This window comes from Oreochromis aureus, linkage group 8 (genome assembly GCF_013358895.1).
Source record: "Oreochromis aureus strain Israel breed Guangdong linkage group 8, ZZ_aureus, whole genome shotgun sequence".
NCBI lineage: Eukaryota > Metazoa > Chordata > Actinopteri > Cichliformes > Cichlidae > Oreochromis > Oreochromis aureus.
Window position 1 is genome coordinate 17664368 of NC_052949.1, and position 20956 is coordinate 17685323.

Genomic DNA, 20956 nt, shown 5'->3' on the forward strand with positions numbered 1-20956 from the left:
TGGTGTGAAAAATATACTTTAACACTCGTGGGGAGGGTGACTTCATGTAGACTTCCTCATACAGCAAGAGTCAGCTGGTTAGTCATCTACCAGTGAGGCGAGGCTCAAAAATGAACTATTTTTAGATGTTCAAATTGCTGCTAAGTACTGAAAATGTATTCACTTTATGTGCATATCAGGATAATGTGCTCACAAAAGATCCACACTGTTCAAGATTAGGGTTATTAGGGTATGAACAGTCAACCACACACGAAGTAGGAACGTAATAAATCCAGGCCTCTTTGTCGCTTGCAAAACTGCCAAGATATCAAATTTTCTCACTCATAGATGTTCAGATGAAGTCACATGAAAAGCAGAAAGTGAATTTTTATTTTTAGATTTCTTTTTCTTTATTACAATTAAACAATTGCTTTTAAATTTGATTAAGACCAACTTTTTACCAAAAAAAATATTTTCACACTAGCAAATAACAGACTGATAGAACCTTAGATTGAAGGTTTTTGTTTTGCTATTTCTTATCTTCATATTCATAATCACAGTGATTTTATCTTGTGGCTCAGAAACTAATAAGCTATCCAATGTGTTTACTCTAAGTGTCACTATTGTTTACTTAAAAAATGAGTGTTTAATTCACATTAAACAACACCACCACAGTGTAGTTTGGCATCAAACAGACAGTGCTGTCAGTATTGTAGCTCCTCCTACATAACAGTTCCTCTTAATGAACCTCTTACCTTTGAGGAACTCTCTTATGACTTTTTGCATTTTAATTTCATCTCCTCCTCTGAAACTTTCAAGAGAAGTAATACTGAACTGTGTTGTTTACGTTTTCCATGGGAGTGACAGAATGGACTGGATAATTAGTGCTACGCTATTCTTGTCAGGTAAGACAAGCTTGCGCATTCCGTGTTTGTCTTTTATTCATTAATAATAAATGTCTGCAAACAGTAAAAATATGCTAGTAAGTTTTTCTACTAAATACACACAGCACAGTGACAAAGTGTCTAAAAAAATATATTTCTTGTGGAATTAAAAACAAATAGGGCTACAGATTAGCAAGGGAAAGCAAATCATTTATAAATACTTTTGTAATGGCCATTTCCTTATTTGCATTTTTCTCCTCTATCTCTGCAATCAACTCAGTTAACTTCTGACTGTATAAATAGTTTAATTACTAAAATGTCTATGAGTTTATTTCCTGAATCGTCAAACATAACAAAAGCAAATTCTTACTTACAATCCAAAACGAACTGTAGAACTGGACATAAAATCCAATATACTTATTACTTCTTGTGTATATATCCATTTCCTATGACCATGTCCCTCAGTGGCCAAGCTCAGCAAGCCCCAGACCCAGATCCAGCCGTGTAGGCACACACCCACACACCCACACACACACACACTCGCACACACACCCAAGCCATTCACTTACTCGTTCACACATATCCACCCATTAACAACACAAGCAGTGGACCAGATGCGAGCTTGTGATCTGTTTTGGGAAGTACTTAGCCCTAACACATGCATTCTGAGAGCTGTATAGATCCAGTCTACGAAGAATGTACCAAAAATCTAAATTTGTATAGAGCGGCTAATAAAAATTTGAGTTTACCCAGTCAAAGGCTTTCTTTGTAGCTAAAAAGACAACTGCGGTTTCTAATTTATTGATGGAGCAATAATCTGTTATATTTATATTATATTTATTAGTCTGTGTGTTTTTTTAGTGGTGGAGTGTTTACCCCTTTTGATCAGGATGTATTATGAATCAAGTGATTTTATGCTAATCTTCTGACAAGGACTTTACAGAGTATTTTAAGATCAACATTTATGACTGAAATTGGGCGGTATGTTTGGAGATCACTCTGAATTTGAATTTCCATTTACCAAAAAAAAAAGTAGGTGCTATCATAGGCCAAAGTTCTTTATAACACTCAGCTGGAAAACCATCTGGATCTGGGGCTGTGTCAGAGAGACTGGCACTGGTGCATGATCGCTGATAGTGATATAATGAAGCTAACTAAAAACTATGCGAGAATGTGAGTACTGGAGTAGTGTACTGGTTATAAGAAGGTGTAATCCCTGAGAGCGGGGTGATGTTAATGCCAAGCATTGCAAAGACCAAAATCACTCATGTATTGTTTAAGAATGTCTGTGGACTGCCCGTTCCTTTGACTCACTGCTGTACTGAGCCTGTCAATTTCAGGATTAAATACCTATTATACATGGTGTCAGAGTGATCAGTGATCAGAAATTAAAGTGAAGGTGTTATGAAAAAAGAAGGGGTTATCAACATTTGATTCCTAGATACTGGAAATACATAAATACTGAGCTTGGATCTAAGTGGATCTAAGTTTTACAAATCTACTTTCTGGGTCTGTAATGACAGCTACTAACAGTAAGTTTATTCTTCTGCTAATTAGTACGGCTACACCTCTGTTTTTTGAGTTGTAACAAAATGAGAATGTGTGAGGAAACTGTGGAAAAGTGTGTGCACAGATGTTTCGGACCAATGAGTCCAAATTGTAGAAAGATAATGTTTGCCATTTAACGGGTTAGAAAGTTTAAGCCTCTTTTACTTCAAACCAACTTCCCATACATGCCATGCGACAAATCTCAGTGTGGTCATGTATAACCTATCCTAGTACTAACTAGGATCAGTACAGCCATTGTGTGGTGTTTTGGTCATGATAAAGCTGCCCTTTGACATACAGCTTATTGACCACGATGACAGCCTGGGAGCCTCCGTGAATGAGCCTTTTTTGGATAGAGAACAGGAACTTGCATCACTCCAGCATTTCCTTTGGAAACTGCAAACATGCAAGTCTGTTCCTTTCAGCTCCCAGCTGCAGCCTTGGACCAGTGTTTGAATTTGTCCACAAAAGATCGGGATCTTCATCCATCTGCTCATTTACCTTCAAAACAATGAGCACGGTGTAAGCTGATGTTTTTAACTACATCCACCCAGAGTTTCAGATAAGTCTGGATGTCATGACTCACCATTGTTTCTGGATCCTCTTCTGCCATCTCTGGTATTCCTGAAAACACCAAGCTATCCATCATGCTGTGAGCCTGGAGCTCAATAATAGTGTCTTTAATCCTTCAGTTTTCTCGGGTCATTCTTTCTCGATGAATTTCACCGACTCTCTGAGGATGGTGTTTACAGCAGCAAGTGTTTGCAGCCAGCAGCTGCTGTCTGAATTTCATTGACTCATGCAGCACTTGAAAGTCTTTTTGAAGGATTGCCAAAAGGGCCAGACGTGAGTCACAGCTGCAGAGTTTTGTGCTTATTGACTTCAAAATGCCCACCATGTCACTGGTCTGTGGAGAGGCCAGCTACAGGGAATCTTCAGAGTGAATTCTCTTCATGGATGATGCCGGTTTGCTGCTTGAGCAAGTCAATGCGTTTGGTTTCCTAATAGCAATGCGATGAAACACTCCTAAATATAAGTCTGAACTGTCCAGATGTAATTTGCAGTCCTCCAGAGTGCTGAAGTTGATTAAAATATAGCTATAATTCTCATTTTTTATGACTTTCAAAGCTTTCTAGGTGTAAACTGGCAGAGAAAATTAGTCGAACGTTTGCAATTAGCAATTTAGCTCAGCTGCACACGCTCAGTGCTGCTGAGATTCTTGTTTGGGCTTGCATGCCTACAGCCGAGCCCTTTGACTTTGTTACATATGGATGTTGTGGTATGAAATTTTCACTGTATGGTAATCAAATCAAAAAGCATTTAAGCTTCCACAATGAAATCTAATAACTTCCAAGCAAGTAACTGCTTTGAGCACAATATTCTGAGCTTTTTAGTCACTACTGCTGATGAAAGGGTTAAAAAAAATCCCACAGCCTAGTTTTCTCAATGTGATTTGTAATTAGAAGCGCTATAACCACATTTTCATTCTTATGAAGGCTTTAAATAAAACTTCTGATGTTTTTCTTTCTTCTTAAATTTTCAGTGTTTAGTGCCACACTTTGTTTCAATATTGAGCCCGTGGCTTGGAAGACCCTGAGGAACTCTGCTGCTGGTTTTGGTTACCAGGTGGTTCAAAGACAATCAGAGTAAGTGAACATTGGTTTCCATCTGTGTGTTTAAGATTATTGCTATTTATGTATTTATTTTGAACTACCATCTCTGTTATGCCCCACAGCAAAAAATAAACATATAAAATACTTGTAGTTTTGTAGTTTAGACTTACATCATTGACTGAATTTCTTTCCTCAGTCTGCTGGTCAGTGCTCCACTTGAACAGTATTCACAAAATGAAAGAGGGAGAATATATAGGTGCACCACATCTCCCCAAACATGCCAAGATATACAATTTGAAGGTAGGTAACTGTTAATTTCTAAATGTCCTAAAACTCTGACAGTAAATATTTTGCTGTCAAAGAAATTTTGCACAAATCCAGGCACAGGAACTCGTTAAATCGGTTGATAGAGTACATATATCTAGGTATCTTACTAGGTAACATTCACTCTTCAGAAACCATATTGATTTACCAGTTAATAAAATTAAATAAGCAAAGAAAAAAAATCATTAAGATTTTTCTTTTCTATTGTTTTCAACATTTTAAAATGACATAATAGTGAAATGTAATTCTGTTTTTCTTTCAATTTGTTACCTTCACCCTTGTGCTCTTACTTTTACAGTGTATTTTTGTGTTTTGTTTTTTAAAAAACAATAAAAATGTAATGTTTTTCATTACAGCACCAGGTTTCGCAGTCAACATGTCGCTTGGTTTGACTATGAAAAGCGATCAAACAGCACAAAACACTGTGGTGAGTTACTGAACTGCAGACATTACCAGTGCTTTGTTACATTCTCTAAGGATCAAAATCTTCTGTCCTCTGTGTGTCAGATGTTTTATTATAATATCAAAATGCATGAAGGTCAGTTTGCCTGCCACCTGTCCCAAACTGATTTATTGGGTACAATAACTATAACAGCAAATATTAAATTTATACTTTCACATATTTCGAGTTAGAAACGCTCCAAGTACAAAGGACTGGATTGAAATTAGATACTTTTATATTTAAGGTTTACAGATTTGTAGTTGTAGTGCTAACTATGTGTCTGTGTGGATAGTGTATTAATAATGTGCTTAATAAGTTGTGAAGGCTCTAAAGTGCTGTAAAATTAACTAATGAAAAAATTAAAATCATGTTTTAAAATGCTCAAATTTGTCCCTTAACGTAAAAATGATTGATCATATCAAGGTAAAAATTTGCACAACTTCTTTAAAAAGCTAAAGTTTTTTTTTCTTTTTAATCACCAATTCTGAACAGTCATATAAGAATTTGTTTTTTGTCAAATTGGTTGATCTCAAACAATACACCATTGTTTAATCACATCTTGGCTTTGTCTCCTCTCAGGTGTGTGGTCCAACTATTGCAAAGGACTGCAAAAGCATCACCATGTACAACGGGGTGTGCTTTCAGTTGTACCATTATAATAGGCTTGGACCACCCATACCTTCTTCTATTCAAGGTAACAGTAAAAGGAGTTTGTAAAAGAGAAACGCTTTAACACATACTCTCTTATACATGTCAGCATAATTTAAGGCTGATCAGAAAAAGCAGTGGAGCAAATAAAAAAATACTTTTTTGGAAGATGAGATTGCTGCAAAGGTAGAAGGGACACCAGGCTACATGTATGACTTGTATGACTTGGTGTAAAAAAGCCATTTAAAAAAGAGATGATAGTCAAGGCCAAATCTGAAGCCACACCCCTAAAAAACTTGCAGAAAAAACACCTAAATCAAGTTTAGATATTGCTTAGAAATCATTTCCTTTTTTTTTATAATTATTTTTTATATTTTTATTGAAAAGGGCTTGTTACAATAAAGTGCATTGATATTATTTAGTCAAATGGAAAAAAAAAAGACTTTTTCTTAGTCCTTTTGTTTTACATTCAGATAACAAAAAGTGAACTCGGTGGCTTGACAGTGTATACATAATGCAGCATATTTAACTTATTTACTTAAAGTACATTCAATACATATTATGAAGTAGAGGGTTGACCTGGCATTATACAATACATGGGAGATACACCAATTCAGGGCTGATGTTACCTAAATTCAGGGCGGATGGGGGACACAAAGCTAATCCAATTATTCCATATCTTGTAGAATTTATCTTTTCGAATTTTCAAGGAGAATGTCAATTTTTCCATGTTAAATATGTCAAAAACCACATTAAACCAATCCTCAAGTGTTGGCGGAGTTGGATTTAGCCTCTTTTTGGTTATTGATTTTTTTTCTGGCCACTAATAGCGCTTGTAAGAGCTTTGTGTCCCCTCCCTGGACCGAGCCAGCAACCAGGCCCAAGTACAAATTTGCAAAATTAATATCAAATTTTATCTTAAAGACCTCGCACAGAGTTTTATGAATTCCCATCAGTAATTTTTTAAATTATGGCAATCCCAAAAGATATGGTAATGATGTGCCTCTTCTGATCCACACCTTCTCCAGCATTCCCCTGTCCCATTTTTATATCTAGTTTAATGAGGGGTTTTGAAAAATCTAATAATATTCTTCCAGCAGTGGTCTCTTCAAGATAGTGAACTTGTTGAGTACCTTGCCTGAAGAAGCACATTATATAGTTTGGAGATTGCCTTTCTCGGAGAACCAACATATGCTAATTTAACTATCTTAAAAATTCCTGACTCAACCGAGTTTGGGTTTGGGATATTGCAATGTCTGTTAAAATAATCCCACATTTGAAGAAACCTGAAGAAATCTACTTGTCTTAGGCCATTTCTTATTTGTAAAGATTGAAAACTCTGTAGTGTCCCTTTATGTGTGAAGGAATGGAATGTTGTTAGTCCACTCTCTATCCAAGACTGAAATCTTTTATCACTTTCATTTGGTTTAAATTCTGTATCGTAAGCACACCATCTAAATTCTTTTAGTATTCGTTCACTAGAAATCATTTCCACATCACAAATTAGGTTTTGTAAATAATTATTTTCCTTTTTGAATGCATACTTTAGATAGTCTATTTAGAGTTAAAGTTGGATCTTTTACATCAACTTTATTAAGAATTTACATTAAAGAGAAGCTTGTCTAAATGAGGTATTTATGGTAACCCCCACCCACAAAGTCCCAAGTCTTGCACTGCATTCAAGCACTTCAAGCAACTTCTCCTTTTAATGTGTGCCTTCCTCTTCTTTGTTATTTATACTTGTTGTCTTAGTATTTATATTTCCTGCACAGTTGGTGTGAGCAGCCATAGTTTCATTGTACATGTACAATGTGCAACAAAGGGCTATTCTTTTCTTTTCTATTCTATTGTTTATATAATATGAGTATGAGGAAAATGTTAAAATTAACCCTTAAAAATGTATTTCATTCTGAAATTAATCTCTTTGATAGGGTGCCCACTGCAAACAGACATTGCCTTTCTGTTGGATGGTTCAGGCAGCGTGTCTCAGCCTGATTTTCAAACAATGAAGACATTTGTGAAAGAGATAATTCAGTCATTTCTTTCAAGTGAAACACAGGTGAGCAGCTGTTGTCGCTCTGTCAGTAAAATCATGGCACAGATATAAAATAGTTCCATTGTTATTTCTATTCAGTCCCATACAAATAATGTTTTACATGTTTTCATTTCTGCCTTTTCAGTTTTCTGTTTCCCAGTTCTCCACTTATCCAGAGGTTCACTTTAACTTTAAGAAATTTTCCTCATCTGGATCAGTGGAGACTGACATCAATGGAATCAGACAGCAGGGGGGATCTACTTACACAGCTAAGGCCATCACACATGTTGTGTAAGTAGTACAATGATATTACTGAAGCACTGCAGTTACCTCATTGTTTGGACTTCCTGTCCAGATGACTTTTTTTCTTTGAATCTGACCACACTAATCTGACTGTGTGACTGCGGGAAGCCTTTTAAATGGGATACTGTACTCAGACTTGGGTTTTAAAGTATCTTCACCAGAGTCATGGCACCAAAAAAGGCTAAATTCAAATGTTTGCAGATTTAAATTTGAAAAAAATTGATTTGTACAAAAGTAAAAGAAACATGCAAAACAGAATGATGTATGCTTAAATAACAATCATGCAGTTTACCTGATAGTATATAATTTACAAGATCAACTGTAAAACAATCTTTTGAAATTTGATTTTTTTTTTTATTTGACAGGAACAATGTTTTCACAACACAAAGAGGTTCCAGACCAAATGTGAAGAAGGTCTTGATAGTAGTTACTGATGGACAATCTACTGACCGGTATGATCTACGAGATGCAACAAAGCGAGCAGAGAGTAAAAACATCGTTCGATTTGCTATTGGGGTAAGTACTTCCATTATTTAAGCTTGCAGAATCTTGAGTTTTATATTAATAATTGGTTTTGTTCACTTGTCACACTACACTCCCATTATGCTGCACTATAGGGAGACAGGTTCTGAGCCACTGACTCACTACACCTTCAGAAGCTGCTTTGTCATAGAGACCCAGTCTATGAAGCTCATAATTTTTGTGCTGTGTTAACGCCACAGAAGGTTAAAAGTGTTTTCAACTTTTACACTGAGTTGGCATGGCTCTAAATGCTTCCACTTTGAAATAATACCATTTATAGTCAATCGTGGAAAATACAGGAGGGATTAAATTTCACAAACTGACTTGTTGCAGCAGTGAGATCATATTACAGTACCACACTCATATTAGGTAAGGTCTTTAAAATGACTAATTCTTTCTCAAATATTTGTTAAGGCTAAGTAATGGCTTAGTGATGTGTGTAAATTTTACTGTCAATCAGGTGAAGTATAAGGACTGTATTTTATTAAAGTGAGCAAATAATCTTGCTTAATATGAGGACTCAAACATATCTGTAAAATCTTAGGTGGGCAGCGCATTTAGGCTCCCTGATGCAAGAAAAGAACTGCGCACCATTGCATCCACTCCCTCATATGTGTTTGAGGTGGAGAACTTCGACGCACTTGAAGTAATAAGACAGAATCTGCAGGACAAAATTTTCTCCATCGAAGGTACGAACATGAATTTATTGTTTCAATTTTGTTAAAATTCCTGTAAATGTTTCAAAAATTCAAATAATTACATTATATTAAATATTATTTTTAGCTGCCTACCTATTCATAAGAGTTTTTTCACATCAGATGTCATTCCTAACATGATGATAATCTGTGTGTTTTACTGGAATTAAAGTAGTGAACTTTCATTTGTTGTGTAAACTGCTACACTATGAAGCAACTAAAATCACCACATTGTATCAACTTTATTATATTGTATTCATTAGATTCACATTTTAAATTATAAATGAGAAGGTTCATTTCTCTAATGTAAAGTTACAGGATGTTTTTTTTCTGATACAGGATCTCAAAGCAGTGGAGAGTCACTGGAAATGGAAATGTCTCAAGAGGGATTCAGTGCAGTTTATGTGCCTGAGGTAATTAAAACTACCTGAAACTCATCAGACAGCCGAGTCATAGAAAGAAAGATTCACATGGCAGTTTTTATGACCTATAGGCAAATAAACATTTATACAGTTAAATCAGTTTAATAAATTATATGTAAAATGTATTTTCTGTCTACACTGTAGGGAATTCAGATGTCTATTGTTGGTGCAAACCAGTGGAGGGGAGGCTACGTGCAATGCACAACAGGAGGCCAAAAGGTGAAAACATATGAGGATGTGTCTTTAGAGCCTGACAGTTATCTTGGTAAGAATATTACAGCTTTAACAATCTAACTCATACACATGTAATCATGTATATACACAGCTCTGCTCCAGTTCTTTCACCCAGACACACTAATGAGCAGTGTTGGTCAAGTTACTTGAAAAAAGTAATCAGTAACTAATTACTGATTACTTCCCCCCAAAAATAATCCCGTTACTTTACTGATTACTTATTTTCAAAAATAATTAATTACTTAGTTACTTAGTTACTTAGTTACTTTTTAAAAACACGATTTACAACCTGAATAAGTGATAAAGCGATAGATCTTTCAGCCCAATTCTACTTTTTCTCCATAATCCATCATACAAAATGTCTCTTTTTAAAACTTGTTTTATTAGTTTTAATCTTTTAACTTTGTGCATCAAGCAAAAATTTAATTATATGCAACATTCTCTGACTGGAAGAAATTTGTTTAACATTTAAGCCTATTTTCTGCACATTCCAGCACATAAAATAAAATATTTTTTTGTGCTTACACTCTGTCTTTCAAATAAATGCAAGTGAAACACAGCAGAAAATAAATAAAATCAAAGACTCAGCGGTCCTGTTGCTGTATTTTCACCTATCTAGCATGTGGATGTTTGCCCTGGTGCAGGTGTGCCGCAGCGGTTAGTGGAAGAATCCGCAAGTTTGTCTGTGAATTTCCCATTCTGTGGTAGCATAGTCGGTGCTTTCTCAGAAGTTAAGGGGTTTTTTCGCTGTAAAAAGAAGTTTTCTTCCGACGCAGTGAACAGCGGACGCTAATGTTTTTGTCACTTTTTACGGAATCAAACTAAAAGTAAGGTCAGTACTTCCACGCTTTAAACGCTGCATGCTCATACTCTCTCCCGCACTCGATATATTATCCATTGTTGATCTGCGCACAGCTGTTGCCACGAACGATGCACTCGCTTACGTCATTGTCATGAGACACTCTCGCAAAAAAATCACGGTTTCAGTAACGCAGTAACACAGCGTGCTTACAGGAAAGTAACAGTAATCTAATTACCGTTTTTGCAATAGTAATCCCTTACTTTACTCGTTACTTGAAAAAGTAATCGGATTACAGTAACGCGTTACTGCCCATCTCTGCTAATGAGTTTGCAAAACAGACACAATTTTGTCATGAACCTGCTGTGTCAGGCAGGAGAAAGGACCCAAATGCAGAACTCAAAACACAGGGATGAACTGAAGGAGGCTGCTTTATCGCAGTGGCAAAACTTACACAAAAAACACTTACACAAACCAAACCAAACCAAAACCTAGAAACTGGGAACTAAAAACAAAACACTGGGAAACTCAAGACTGCAATCTCTGGGAGCACAACAGGAGAAACCCACAAGCATGAAGGGACGATGCAACGCTGACTGAGAGAAACACAGGGCTAAAATACACGGAGGAACGAGGGAATAGGACACAGGAGGAGAGCATACCTGGTATCAAACACAACAAGACAAGGGGAAGCCAAACTAGACACACTATCATGAGACACAGACTTACAAAGTAAAACAGGAAACATAACACATAAATGCAGACTTGACAAGGGGATACAGCTGACAGGGGAGAGAGAGCAACCATGAAACACAGAGACAAAAACCAGAATACTAAGAACGGAGGCATCTTAATCTTTCTTCCCCTTTCAAATACCTAAATTCTAGGTTACTCCATGGCAATTGCTAAAGCTCAACGTGGCTCTCTGACAGTTGTTGGTGCTCCAAGATATAAACACAGAGGAGCTGTGGTCGCTGTTAACAGAGAAAACTTGAAAAACCAAAAGATTGAGTCCTTTTCATCACGGGTATGTTTTTGCAGGAAGACAAACCTGAATCAAATTGTAAAATTATTTTCTCAAAAATAAAAGCTGTTTCAGTTACACAGTTTTTCTAATTAATAATTTTTTGCTTTAACATTATCAGACTGGTCAATATTTTGGAGCAGAGGTGTGTACCATGGACATAAATAATGATGACATCACTGATCTAATCTTCATATCAGCCCCAATGTACATGGAGCCTGATAGAGAGGGAAGAGTTTATGTTTGCAGATTAATTGATTTGGTAAATCACAATGTCATCTACTGCAGTTAAACTAATTGGTTTATTTGCCAACTTTCTTAATGTTCATAAAATATTCACTCTCCTCCTTTTAGTTTGTGGAGTGTAATTTTGATGATCCGTTAGTACTAAGAGGACATGCAGCTGTCAAAGGAAGGTTCGGCTCTTCTCTTGCTGTACTGCCTGATCTAAACTCAGATGGATTCAGGGATTTGGCAGTTGGAGCACCTTTGGAGAATAATGGTGAAGGCAGCATCTACATATTCCACAGTGAAGGAGGAGGAAGAATCAGTCCTACTTACTCACAGGTACAAACATCAAAGAACTCACAATGATGACTAAAATCATCTACCACGTAATTCCAATATCTATACAATCTACAGTTGGAATATATAATCTGATTAAAATATTTCAATGTACACAGAGAATTACTGGCTCTGAGGTCCAGTCAGGACTGAAGTTCTTTGGCCTGTCAATCAGTCAGTCATCTTTTGACCACAGTTTGGACCGACTGCCTGACTTAGCGGTGGGTTCAAAGGGCAAAGTTGTCTTACTGAGGTAAGTTCAAGATGATGTAATCATACATTACTTTCGTTTATGATAATTCTATCATTTTTGTTGACGGTGAACCTTAATGAATTCACTAATGGATAAAAGTTCACATCAGTTTGAAATATAGAACAGGGTAAAACATATTTATTTTTCAAAGGTCAAATTATATTAATGAAAGTTTATAATTTTAAAAAGGTAACTAATCAATGGATTTCCTTTTTCTAGTTATCTTAACACATGGTTGAAAATGCTCTACTGGTTAAAGAAGCAATAAATGTGGTTGGTTAAGCATCTAGAATTATAGTCTGTGTTCAGTCTTGTTGTAATAAATGATTTCCACTCAGAAATTGAAATGCATGCATTACCCCAAAACAGAGGATTTAATAAAATAGTGTGTAGTAAAGTCATGTTAACGTTATGAAATAGTTATCATTTAGTAAGCCAATTGGTATGATAAAGTTACTTAACTGAAACACTATTGTTATAGAGTTATAAAAATTCAATCAAAAAGCGTTTCCTTAAATATTTATTTAAGATTTGTTGTATAAATAATTAATTGTCATTTACAACATTTCAGCTTGAAAAACGACATTTTTAGGTGACTCAAAATTCTGTAGCTTTAAGTTTGGTACTAATTAAAACCCCAAATGTAATTTATATGTTTTTTTCCCCCTACTTTCCAGATCAAGACCCATAGTAATGGTAAAAGCTGAGGTGTTATTCAGCCCAAACCAAATTCCTACTCAGAATGTAGACTGCTCAAAACCATTGGAGAACACAGCTGAAATCTGTTTTACCATGAGCAGAGTGTCTGCAGTCAACACAGGTTCATCATTCACCTCACTTTTTGTAAAACAAAAAAGCCAGTGTCCATTATTTTAATGTTAATGTCTGAACATTTGTAACATTTAAATCAAAATGTATTTGTTTCAGCTCAAGCAAGGATTGATTACACGTTAACACTGGATGCTTCTCGCAAATCTCCAACCAACCGGGCTTACGTCAGTGGGAAACAACAAGAGCAGTCTGGATCAGTTACTGTTGACTTACGAAACCGACAATGTTCAACTGTAAAATTCATTATCGAGGTAAAATCTAAACATCTGAAAAAGTACTAAAACCAAGAGAGATTCAAGTCATTAAACAAAAGATTGTTTTTTCAGAGTCCTCTAAACTTAACGTTGTTCTCTTCTTGCAGGCCTGTCCAGAGGATGCTCTTAATGTACTTTCCAATGAGCTCAAATTCAGACTTGATGGGTTGCCCTCAAACACAAATCTCAGGCCAAGTCTTGCCCCACAGACTCAAACAGCAACTATTTTTCCGGTAAGTAACCCAAGAAAAAAAATATCATCCAACTAAAAACAAACCCAAAGAACATTTGACTGGATAACTAAGCCTAGCCAAAGTTAAGAAACAGCTTTAGTTTTGCACTTTCATTTTCAAATTCCTTGTATTGTTGGCATGTGATTGACTTATACCTTTTGGAGACACTTCTACTGAAGTACTGGAAGCAAATGAGTTATATTTACTCCAGTGGTGTACCCCTACAATACATGCAAGCTGTGCAAAGAACTGCTTTCTGTATGCAATTTTTTTTACTCTTTTAAACAGGTTTTTAACACAAAAGAGAACCTATATAGTTCTCAGCTGCTTCCACAGTAGTGACAAATTTCAAGTTTAAAAATATAAAATACACAAGCTTTTACTTTATGAACAGTGCCTATGTCTAAGAAGTGTTAAAGAAGTGGATCCCAGTAAAAACAGCACAAAAGCACTGCTTGCTAGAATACCCAAGAATACCCTGTTCATTAGCAACCATTGCATTGTTCTTTGTGAAGAAATATTCTTCAAGAAGAAGAACAATATGTACTTAATTATATTGCAATTTGTTGTGCAAATGACCAAATGACGCTTAGTTTTTGCTTGAAGGGGGCTAGAGCAAAGGCAGTCTGCAAACACTCACAGACTGCCCGTCTGCCTGCAGACACTGTTTGTTGTCAGATGAGGACAGCGTCAGAAACACATGGTACATCCAGTCTTTAGGCTAATCTTGCATGTGCTGTTGATAGTCCACCAGTCAGCTATCGAGAAAAGTGAAGTTATGACATCCAAAGAGCTGAAGTGAAACCAAGTGTTAAAAACAATGTCAAGTGCCCATGGCAGCTACTGTGTGTACTTTGCACAATCTATTTTTGACTTTTTTCTCTTTTTTTACATATTTGATCTATTCCTGGTGAACTCTACTGTTTCCCCTTCCCCTATTCTGGACCACTTGTCAACAAATCAGCATTCGACTGATGCATAGGTCATTTTGTCTAGCGATATGCAGTTGGGATTGTGGAGGGCTGCACAGGAGCACATTTGCAGTGGTTGAAAACCACCAAAGTGGTATACTGACTTGCAAACTGCCAAAATTTCTGATACTGTTTTTGGAGTCTGCATAAGGAGATAAAAGTATGTCTTGGACACTTTCTTGCATGTGCTTCACTCTCTTGGTGATTGCATTATGTCCTCCAGACCTTTTTTTTCAGTTAAAAGGTGACGGGGCTCTTCTACTTATTGGCCATGTTAAAGATCTCAGCTGTTGCTTCCTAATGGATGTGGCAACTGTCTCCGTTTGACTCACAAAAATTGTAGAGTTGGAAGGAAGAATATCTACTTGGTACCAGATCAGACGTGTTGAGCGGCTCCTTGGCTCCATAGTCACCACTGCAGATGAGAAACTAACTTCAACCTTCCCATGGCTGGATGTAGCTGCCAACCTGGCATTTCACCTTTTGAAAAAGCTGGGAACTAAGCCAAATGCCTGAGCTAGCTCCATGTCTTGCCAGAAAATCTGAGCCTCTCCAACTGGAAAATAAATTCTCTATCCTGAATAAGGATTATTTCCATGCTGCTGGTGATAACTACACTCACCGTACATCTGTGGGGTGCAGAATCAGAATGCTCTAATAAACCAACTAAAAAATTATGTGGTCACAGTTGCTCCAAGACAGTAAGTGGCCTTCTGTTGTTGCCTCCATCTGGCAGGTGGCTGGGGTTGTCCATCTCCCTTCTTGACCAACTTTTCTGGGACCAACCTCATCACTGTGGCCAAGTAGCATTCAATTCACCCCCTGCCCTAGTGATGCTCTTCCCAATGTTAGGGTGGTCTGCATGCCACCCACCCAGTCACCCAAACTCTAGTTCATTCTAGCTCCACATCTAGTTGAAGGACTACTGTTGTTCAAGAGACACCCACTAAGTGGACAATTTTATTACCTTCCAAAAAATAACAGATCTCTTTAAACAAGATCAAACTTATCTAAAGATGAAGCTCAGGCGGAAATATTTTGTTTTCGGTCGAAAAGGTCAGAAACAAAAAATTTGCTCATATCAATACTATTTTTTGGAAACACATTGAGCAAGTCAGGAATCTGGGCATAATTTTGGAAAGAGAAATTAAAGAAATTAGTCTATGCTTAAGCAGGTAAGACTAGTATAATGTTTTATTTACAGGATTTTCCAGATAATCAGTATTATTACTTCAACTTTTTCAGAATATATCAGCCACAGACCTTACATGTACATGTAAATTTGAACATATTAACCTAGTACTGAAGTCACTTAATTGGCTCCCAGTTTAGTTTAAAATCTACTAGTTCATAAAGCAAATAATGAATACTTTATTTACGTTTCCATATTGCTCTCTTTCACAGTTAGGGTTTGAGATCAACTGTGGTACTGACAACAGATGTGTTGATAACCTTAAAGTGGATTTCAGCTTCACCAGGTGAGGCTTGCTTGTGTGAGCACAGCTATTGTTGCCATACTGTTTGAACTGAAAAATAACATGGTTTATCAAAGCTCAAAGCACATTATATTTGATGCACTGTGGCATTAGTATGCCTGTAGCCTTGTTTCCTCTCTCTTTTTCTCATCTTTCTCCATGTGCTACCAGATTTTCAGTGGTTAAAGTGGGCATTGATGAACTTCTGAATGTCACAGTCACAGTGGAGAACAGAGGAGAAAACTCCTACAACAGTCGTGTTATTCTCACATATCCAGCTGGACTCTCCTACAGGAAGTTCACGAGTCAGCAGGTAAGCATCAGGATCAAGTCTGTATCAGTTCATCATTGATCTGTTGCTGTTCAAATGCATCCAGGAATCATTTTGTTTTTTAATAAAGGGAAGAATTGAGTGCAACTCCTTGGACAGTGAAGATGGTTTATCACGAGGAACGACAGACTGCACTATTGACAAGCCAATTTTCAAGAGCAAAACTAAGGTGTTTTTTTATAAATAACATTTTTTTTATCAATTCTTTTTTCTGAATTTTGCACAATTTAAAGGCAAAGAGAAGTCACTCATCTTTCTCATTCAATTAAGGCTTCTTTCATTGTCTCCTATGGGATTGACACCAACAGTCAATTTGAGAAGCAGATCTTTATCACTGCAAATGCCACCAGGTACTGTTCCTTCTTCATTTAAGTAACAGCCCCATGCATACCTTACAAATATGTTCACTTCTCTCTTTCAGTGGAAATCAGGAGCATGCACCTACAAGTGAACTTTACAAAAGGAAATCAATTAATGTAAAATACAGCATTTTTATGACATTTGCGAGGTAAGTGTTGTTTTGTTTGTAACTAAAGAAATCATGTAGTAAGTAACAAATAAGTATGTAATAACAAGTATTATATGTATTTTAAACATTAAATATACATTATCTTTTTAGCTCACTAAGCTACAACAATTTCACATTTGGGAAGAATGATTTGAAGAAACCAGTCCAACAATCAGTTAAGGTACAATTAAACTTCTACAGTGGTGTGAAAAGTTTTTGCCTCTTTCCTGATCTACTATTTTTTGTATATGTCTGTCACACTTAAATGTTCATCAGATAATCAAAAAAAAATGTTATTATTAGACCAAGATAATACAAAAAATCATTTATGTTATTTTTATAACATAAATTAACTGTGGTGTATCACATTTTTGGAAAGTAGTACAATTTCTCTAGCCACACCCAGGCCTGACAACAAATCTTCTTAAGAATTCACTTAAATAGGACCTGCCTGACAAATTAAGTAAACTAAAAGATCCTCAACAGACAGACATCATACTGCGTTCCAAGGAAAATCCAGAACCAACAAGAAACAAAGCAATTGAGATCTCCCACCACTTACCTCAGTTAGGGTCAGAGTTCATGACTCCAACATAAGAAAGAGTCTGGGCAAAAATAGCCTGCCTGGCAGAGCTCCAAGATTAAAACAACTGCTGAGCAAAAGGAACAATAAAGGATCATTTCAGTTTTGCCAGAAAACAGTGCAGGCCGAATGAAAGTCAAACTAATTTGCTTCGAAAGCTAAGTTGAACAGGTGTGTTTTTAAGCACGATTTGAATGATTAAATTGATTCTGATGTACGGATATCAACTGGGAGATTATTCCAGAGTCTAGGGGTGGCAATGGCAAAAGCATGGTCACCTCTGGTTTTTAAACAAGACCTTGGTTGCATTAGAAGCAGTTGGCTGGAGGATCTTAGTGCTCTCTTTGGGTTGTACAGATCGAGGAGATCAGTTAGGTAGCTAGGGGCCAGGTTATTTAGAATTTTAAAAGTGAGCAGAAGGATTTTGAAATCAATGCGATATTTAACGGGAAGCCAGTGTAAGTTAGCGAGGACAGGGGTGATGTGCTCATGCCTTCCAGTGCCGGTTAAGAGGCGTGCTGCCGCATTTTGGACTAATTGCAGGCGCTGAAGGAGTGAGAGTTGGAGGCCCAGGTAAAGAGAGTTGCAATAGTCCAATCTGGAAGTGATAAGGCATGGATGCTCTAGTACATGGAACTATGAATTTTGCTGTCTACCAAAACATCATGAAGGAGAATGTTTGGCCATCTGTTCGACCTCAAGCTGGGTTCTGGAGCAGGACAAGGATGCAAAACACACCAGCAAGCACACCTAGCCAAAGTCCTGACCTGAATCCAAAAGAGATGCTGTGATATGACATTACAAAGGTGGTTTTAATGCTCAAAAACCCTCCATTGTGGCATAATTACAACAATTCTGCAACAATGAATGAGGCCTATGTAGGTTTGGATATTTTTCCTCTTAAACAGAAACGCCTTCATTTAGAAACTGCCTTTTGTATTTACTTGTTATTTTTGTCTAATATTTAAAGTTGTTTGATGGTCTAAAACATTTAGGTGTGACAAACATACAAAAAAATAGGAAATCACTTTTTCTCAACACTGTATCTATATTTTTCTAAAGTCCATTGTATGATTTACACCTAAATTTAATGGTTGATTGTCCTTTTCTTTATTTGTTTAGGTTACAAACGATATCAGAGCGCTTAATTTCATTGTGGTGATCAAGGTTCCAGTGAAGCTTGGTGAAAAAGACATTTGGGTGGATTTGAGCAGCCTACAGGTATTACATTTGTCAGAAGTTTTAGTTTTTGACTCCACAAATGGCTTAAATTTTGATATGGATGGATGCATGTGGTGAAACTAATAAAACTATCAAACTGTGTTTTATTTAATAAATCAAACACATTTCAGATTTCAGATTGTCAGAGAGGAAATGATGAAGAACCAAGTGTCAGAGATTTTGTTCCAAAAATACAAAAGAATAAAGTGGTGGTAAGTATGCCTCTGTACTTAACTGTTCATATTTACCCTAATTGTAGATTTAAAAAGAAATCCCATTACACTGGATCACAGCTTATGTTGCATTTTCTCACCCTCAGGATTGCTCTGTAGCCAGGTGCAGAGTGTTCAAGTGCAACTCGTTCTTGAAAAGACTGCAGAGTAGGACATACGAAATCTCTGCCAACATTAGTTCGGGATGGATAGAGCAGGTAGTTGAAGGGAAGTTTGTGTTGTCTCATTAAGATTTGTTCCTGAGTATGTACTAATAACTTGGGTTTTTTTGTTTTTTGTTTTAGATAAGTATGTTTCCTGTTAAATTGAAAAACACCCAATTTTGGCTCATTGTGTTCCATTTTCTCTTAGATTGGACTTCAATCTGCCAAATTCCTCTTGACCAGTACAGCCTCTGTGGAGTATGACCAAAGCCAATACATCTACTTTTCAACAGTGTCTAACAACAATCCTCCTGTTCACAAGGTGATTACATACATAGACATTATATAGATTACATTTTTTTTTCTCTTGTCTGAGTTATGAAAGAGCTTGAATATAATCCATATTCTATTATCTCTCAGCTTGAAGCAGTGGTTGAAGTATATTCTGAGGCAAATTTCACCAAAGAGATCATTGGAGGATGTCTGGCAGGGTTGGCTTTTCTGGCTTTACTCACTGCTGGTCTGTATAAGGTAAAAGACACTTTTTAGACTTTTTTTTTTCAATTACTTGCACAGCTTTAATGTTTTTAGATAACATGTTCAGTTAAAAATAATTTAAAGGTTAGTATATTCACTCATATAGCTTTGGTATTTTCATTAATCTTTTTAATGGATGACTGGTGCATTTTTATGTTTTTCCTTGCAATTCTAGGCTGGATTTTTCGAGAGTAAGTACAAGCAGATGATAAATGACAATGCAGAGGACGATCCAGGGACTGATGGAAGTCCACCCCCGGCAGAAAAATAAAGATCACATTTGTAGTTGCATGTTTAAACTATATGAAAGCTATAGATCCTCCTTATAATTGTAGAAGTCAACATTTTGTGTAAAAATGTCAATGCTACCACATTTGATTAATTAAACCAAAAACAGCTTGCTGTGTCTGACATCATTCCCTCACCCACTCATTCACTGTTATCTCTGACAAAGTTTCCTCACATTTTCAAAGTGGCTCTTTTTTGATGAACACTTTACTATACAATGAATATTTCTGAGTTAGAATGGCAACCATTGTACAGCGAATTTGAATTTTTGTGTTTAGTGCAGTGCGATACCTGCAAATTCTTGTTATTTTATGTAGTTTTGTGCTGATAGTGTTGGCGCAACTGTCTCTTTAGCACCACCAATAGGTGATTTTGTGAATAGTTTTGACACATAGTGACACTGCAGGAAGTGGAAAGAGGTAGGAATTTTTAAGGAAGCTACACATGACTGCAACCAATCCACATGCATCAGCCCTTAATCCTTAGTCTTTTCTGGCATCATCTGTATGTATATTGTTTATATGATCAAAAACAACAAAAAATCCCACCAAGGTGTAGTGTGTTGTTTAAAACATAGTGCTATCAGTATTGTAGCTCAGTGTACATAGAGCTTCCTCTAAATCGCTGACGTAACTCTGAACAGTCACCCTGTAACTTCTGCATTTTGGTTTTCAACTCTGACTTTGTCAGCAGCATCAAAACGTCACTCATTTCTCAAACTACTTTCATGGATGTAACACAGTGGACTGTTTAGTTTGATGCACGCACAATCATTCTGGTAACAGCATCCTAAAAAGTTGATTCTGTTCATCTGGATGTAGTGTTTTTAGTGAAAGAAACATTCATAAACTCATCTAAGTGAGTTTTTCAGTCTCAGCTGTCTGCAGGTTTCAGCAACCTTATAAATTAGGGGTGTTAAACATAAGGCCTTGGGGCTAGTGTTGGCCTGACAAAGACTTTAATCCTGCCCACTGGACACCTTGAAAAAGAGGACATAAATTTTAGACTTTTAACTGTATACATATATATTTTATAAGTGTTAAAGATTTTCCTACAGAT

General features: G+C 36.5%; 1 protein-coding gene across 1 annotated transcript; it reads left to right on the top strand.

Moving 5' to 3' along the window:
- Positions 1–756: 756 nt before the first annotated feature.
- LOC116320067 (integrin alpha-M-like) lies at positions 757–20025 on the top strand. The gene is made up of 30 exons (XM_031739578.2): positions 757–884; positions 3955–4057; positions 4221–4324; positions 4705–4775; positions 5370–5484; positions 7370–7497; positions 7619–7764; positions 8142–8292; positions 8843–8987; positions 9333–9406; positions 9560–9680; positions 11336–11475; positions 11594–11734; positions 11827–12039; positions 12156–12289; positions 12967–13109; positions 13217–13371; positions 13482–13607; positions 15983–16056; positions 16225–16366; positions 16455–16553; positions 16655–16734; positions 16806–16892; positions 17004–17073; positions 18598–18696; positions 18828–18908; positions 19016–19126; positions 19281–19394; positions 19493–19603; positions 19785–20025. Exons 1-30 carry the CDS (start codon positions 848–850, stop codon positions 19878–19880), a joined length of 3411 nt encoding a protein of 1136 aa, XP_031595438.2. The 5' UTR covers positions 757–847; the 3' UTR covers positions 19881–20025.
- Positions 20026–20956: the final 931 nt, after the last annotated feature.

Excerpts from the sequence above, each read along its gene's own strand:
- LOC116320067 (XM_031739578.2), top strand. The coding sequence starts at position 848 with ATGGACTGGATAATTAGTGCTACGCTATTCTTGTCAG. Across the intron at positions 11,476-11,593 it reads TTGAGTCCTTTTCATCACGG|ACTGGTCAATATTTTGGAGC; the intron begins GTATGTTTTTGC and ends TAACATTATCAG. Across the intron at positions 19,395-19,492 it reads ACAATCCTCCTGTTCACAAG|CTTGAAGCAGTGGTTGAAGT; the intron begins GTGATTACATAC and ends ATTATCTCTCAG.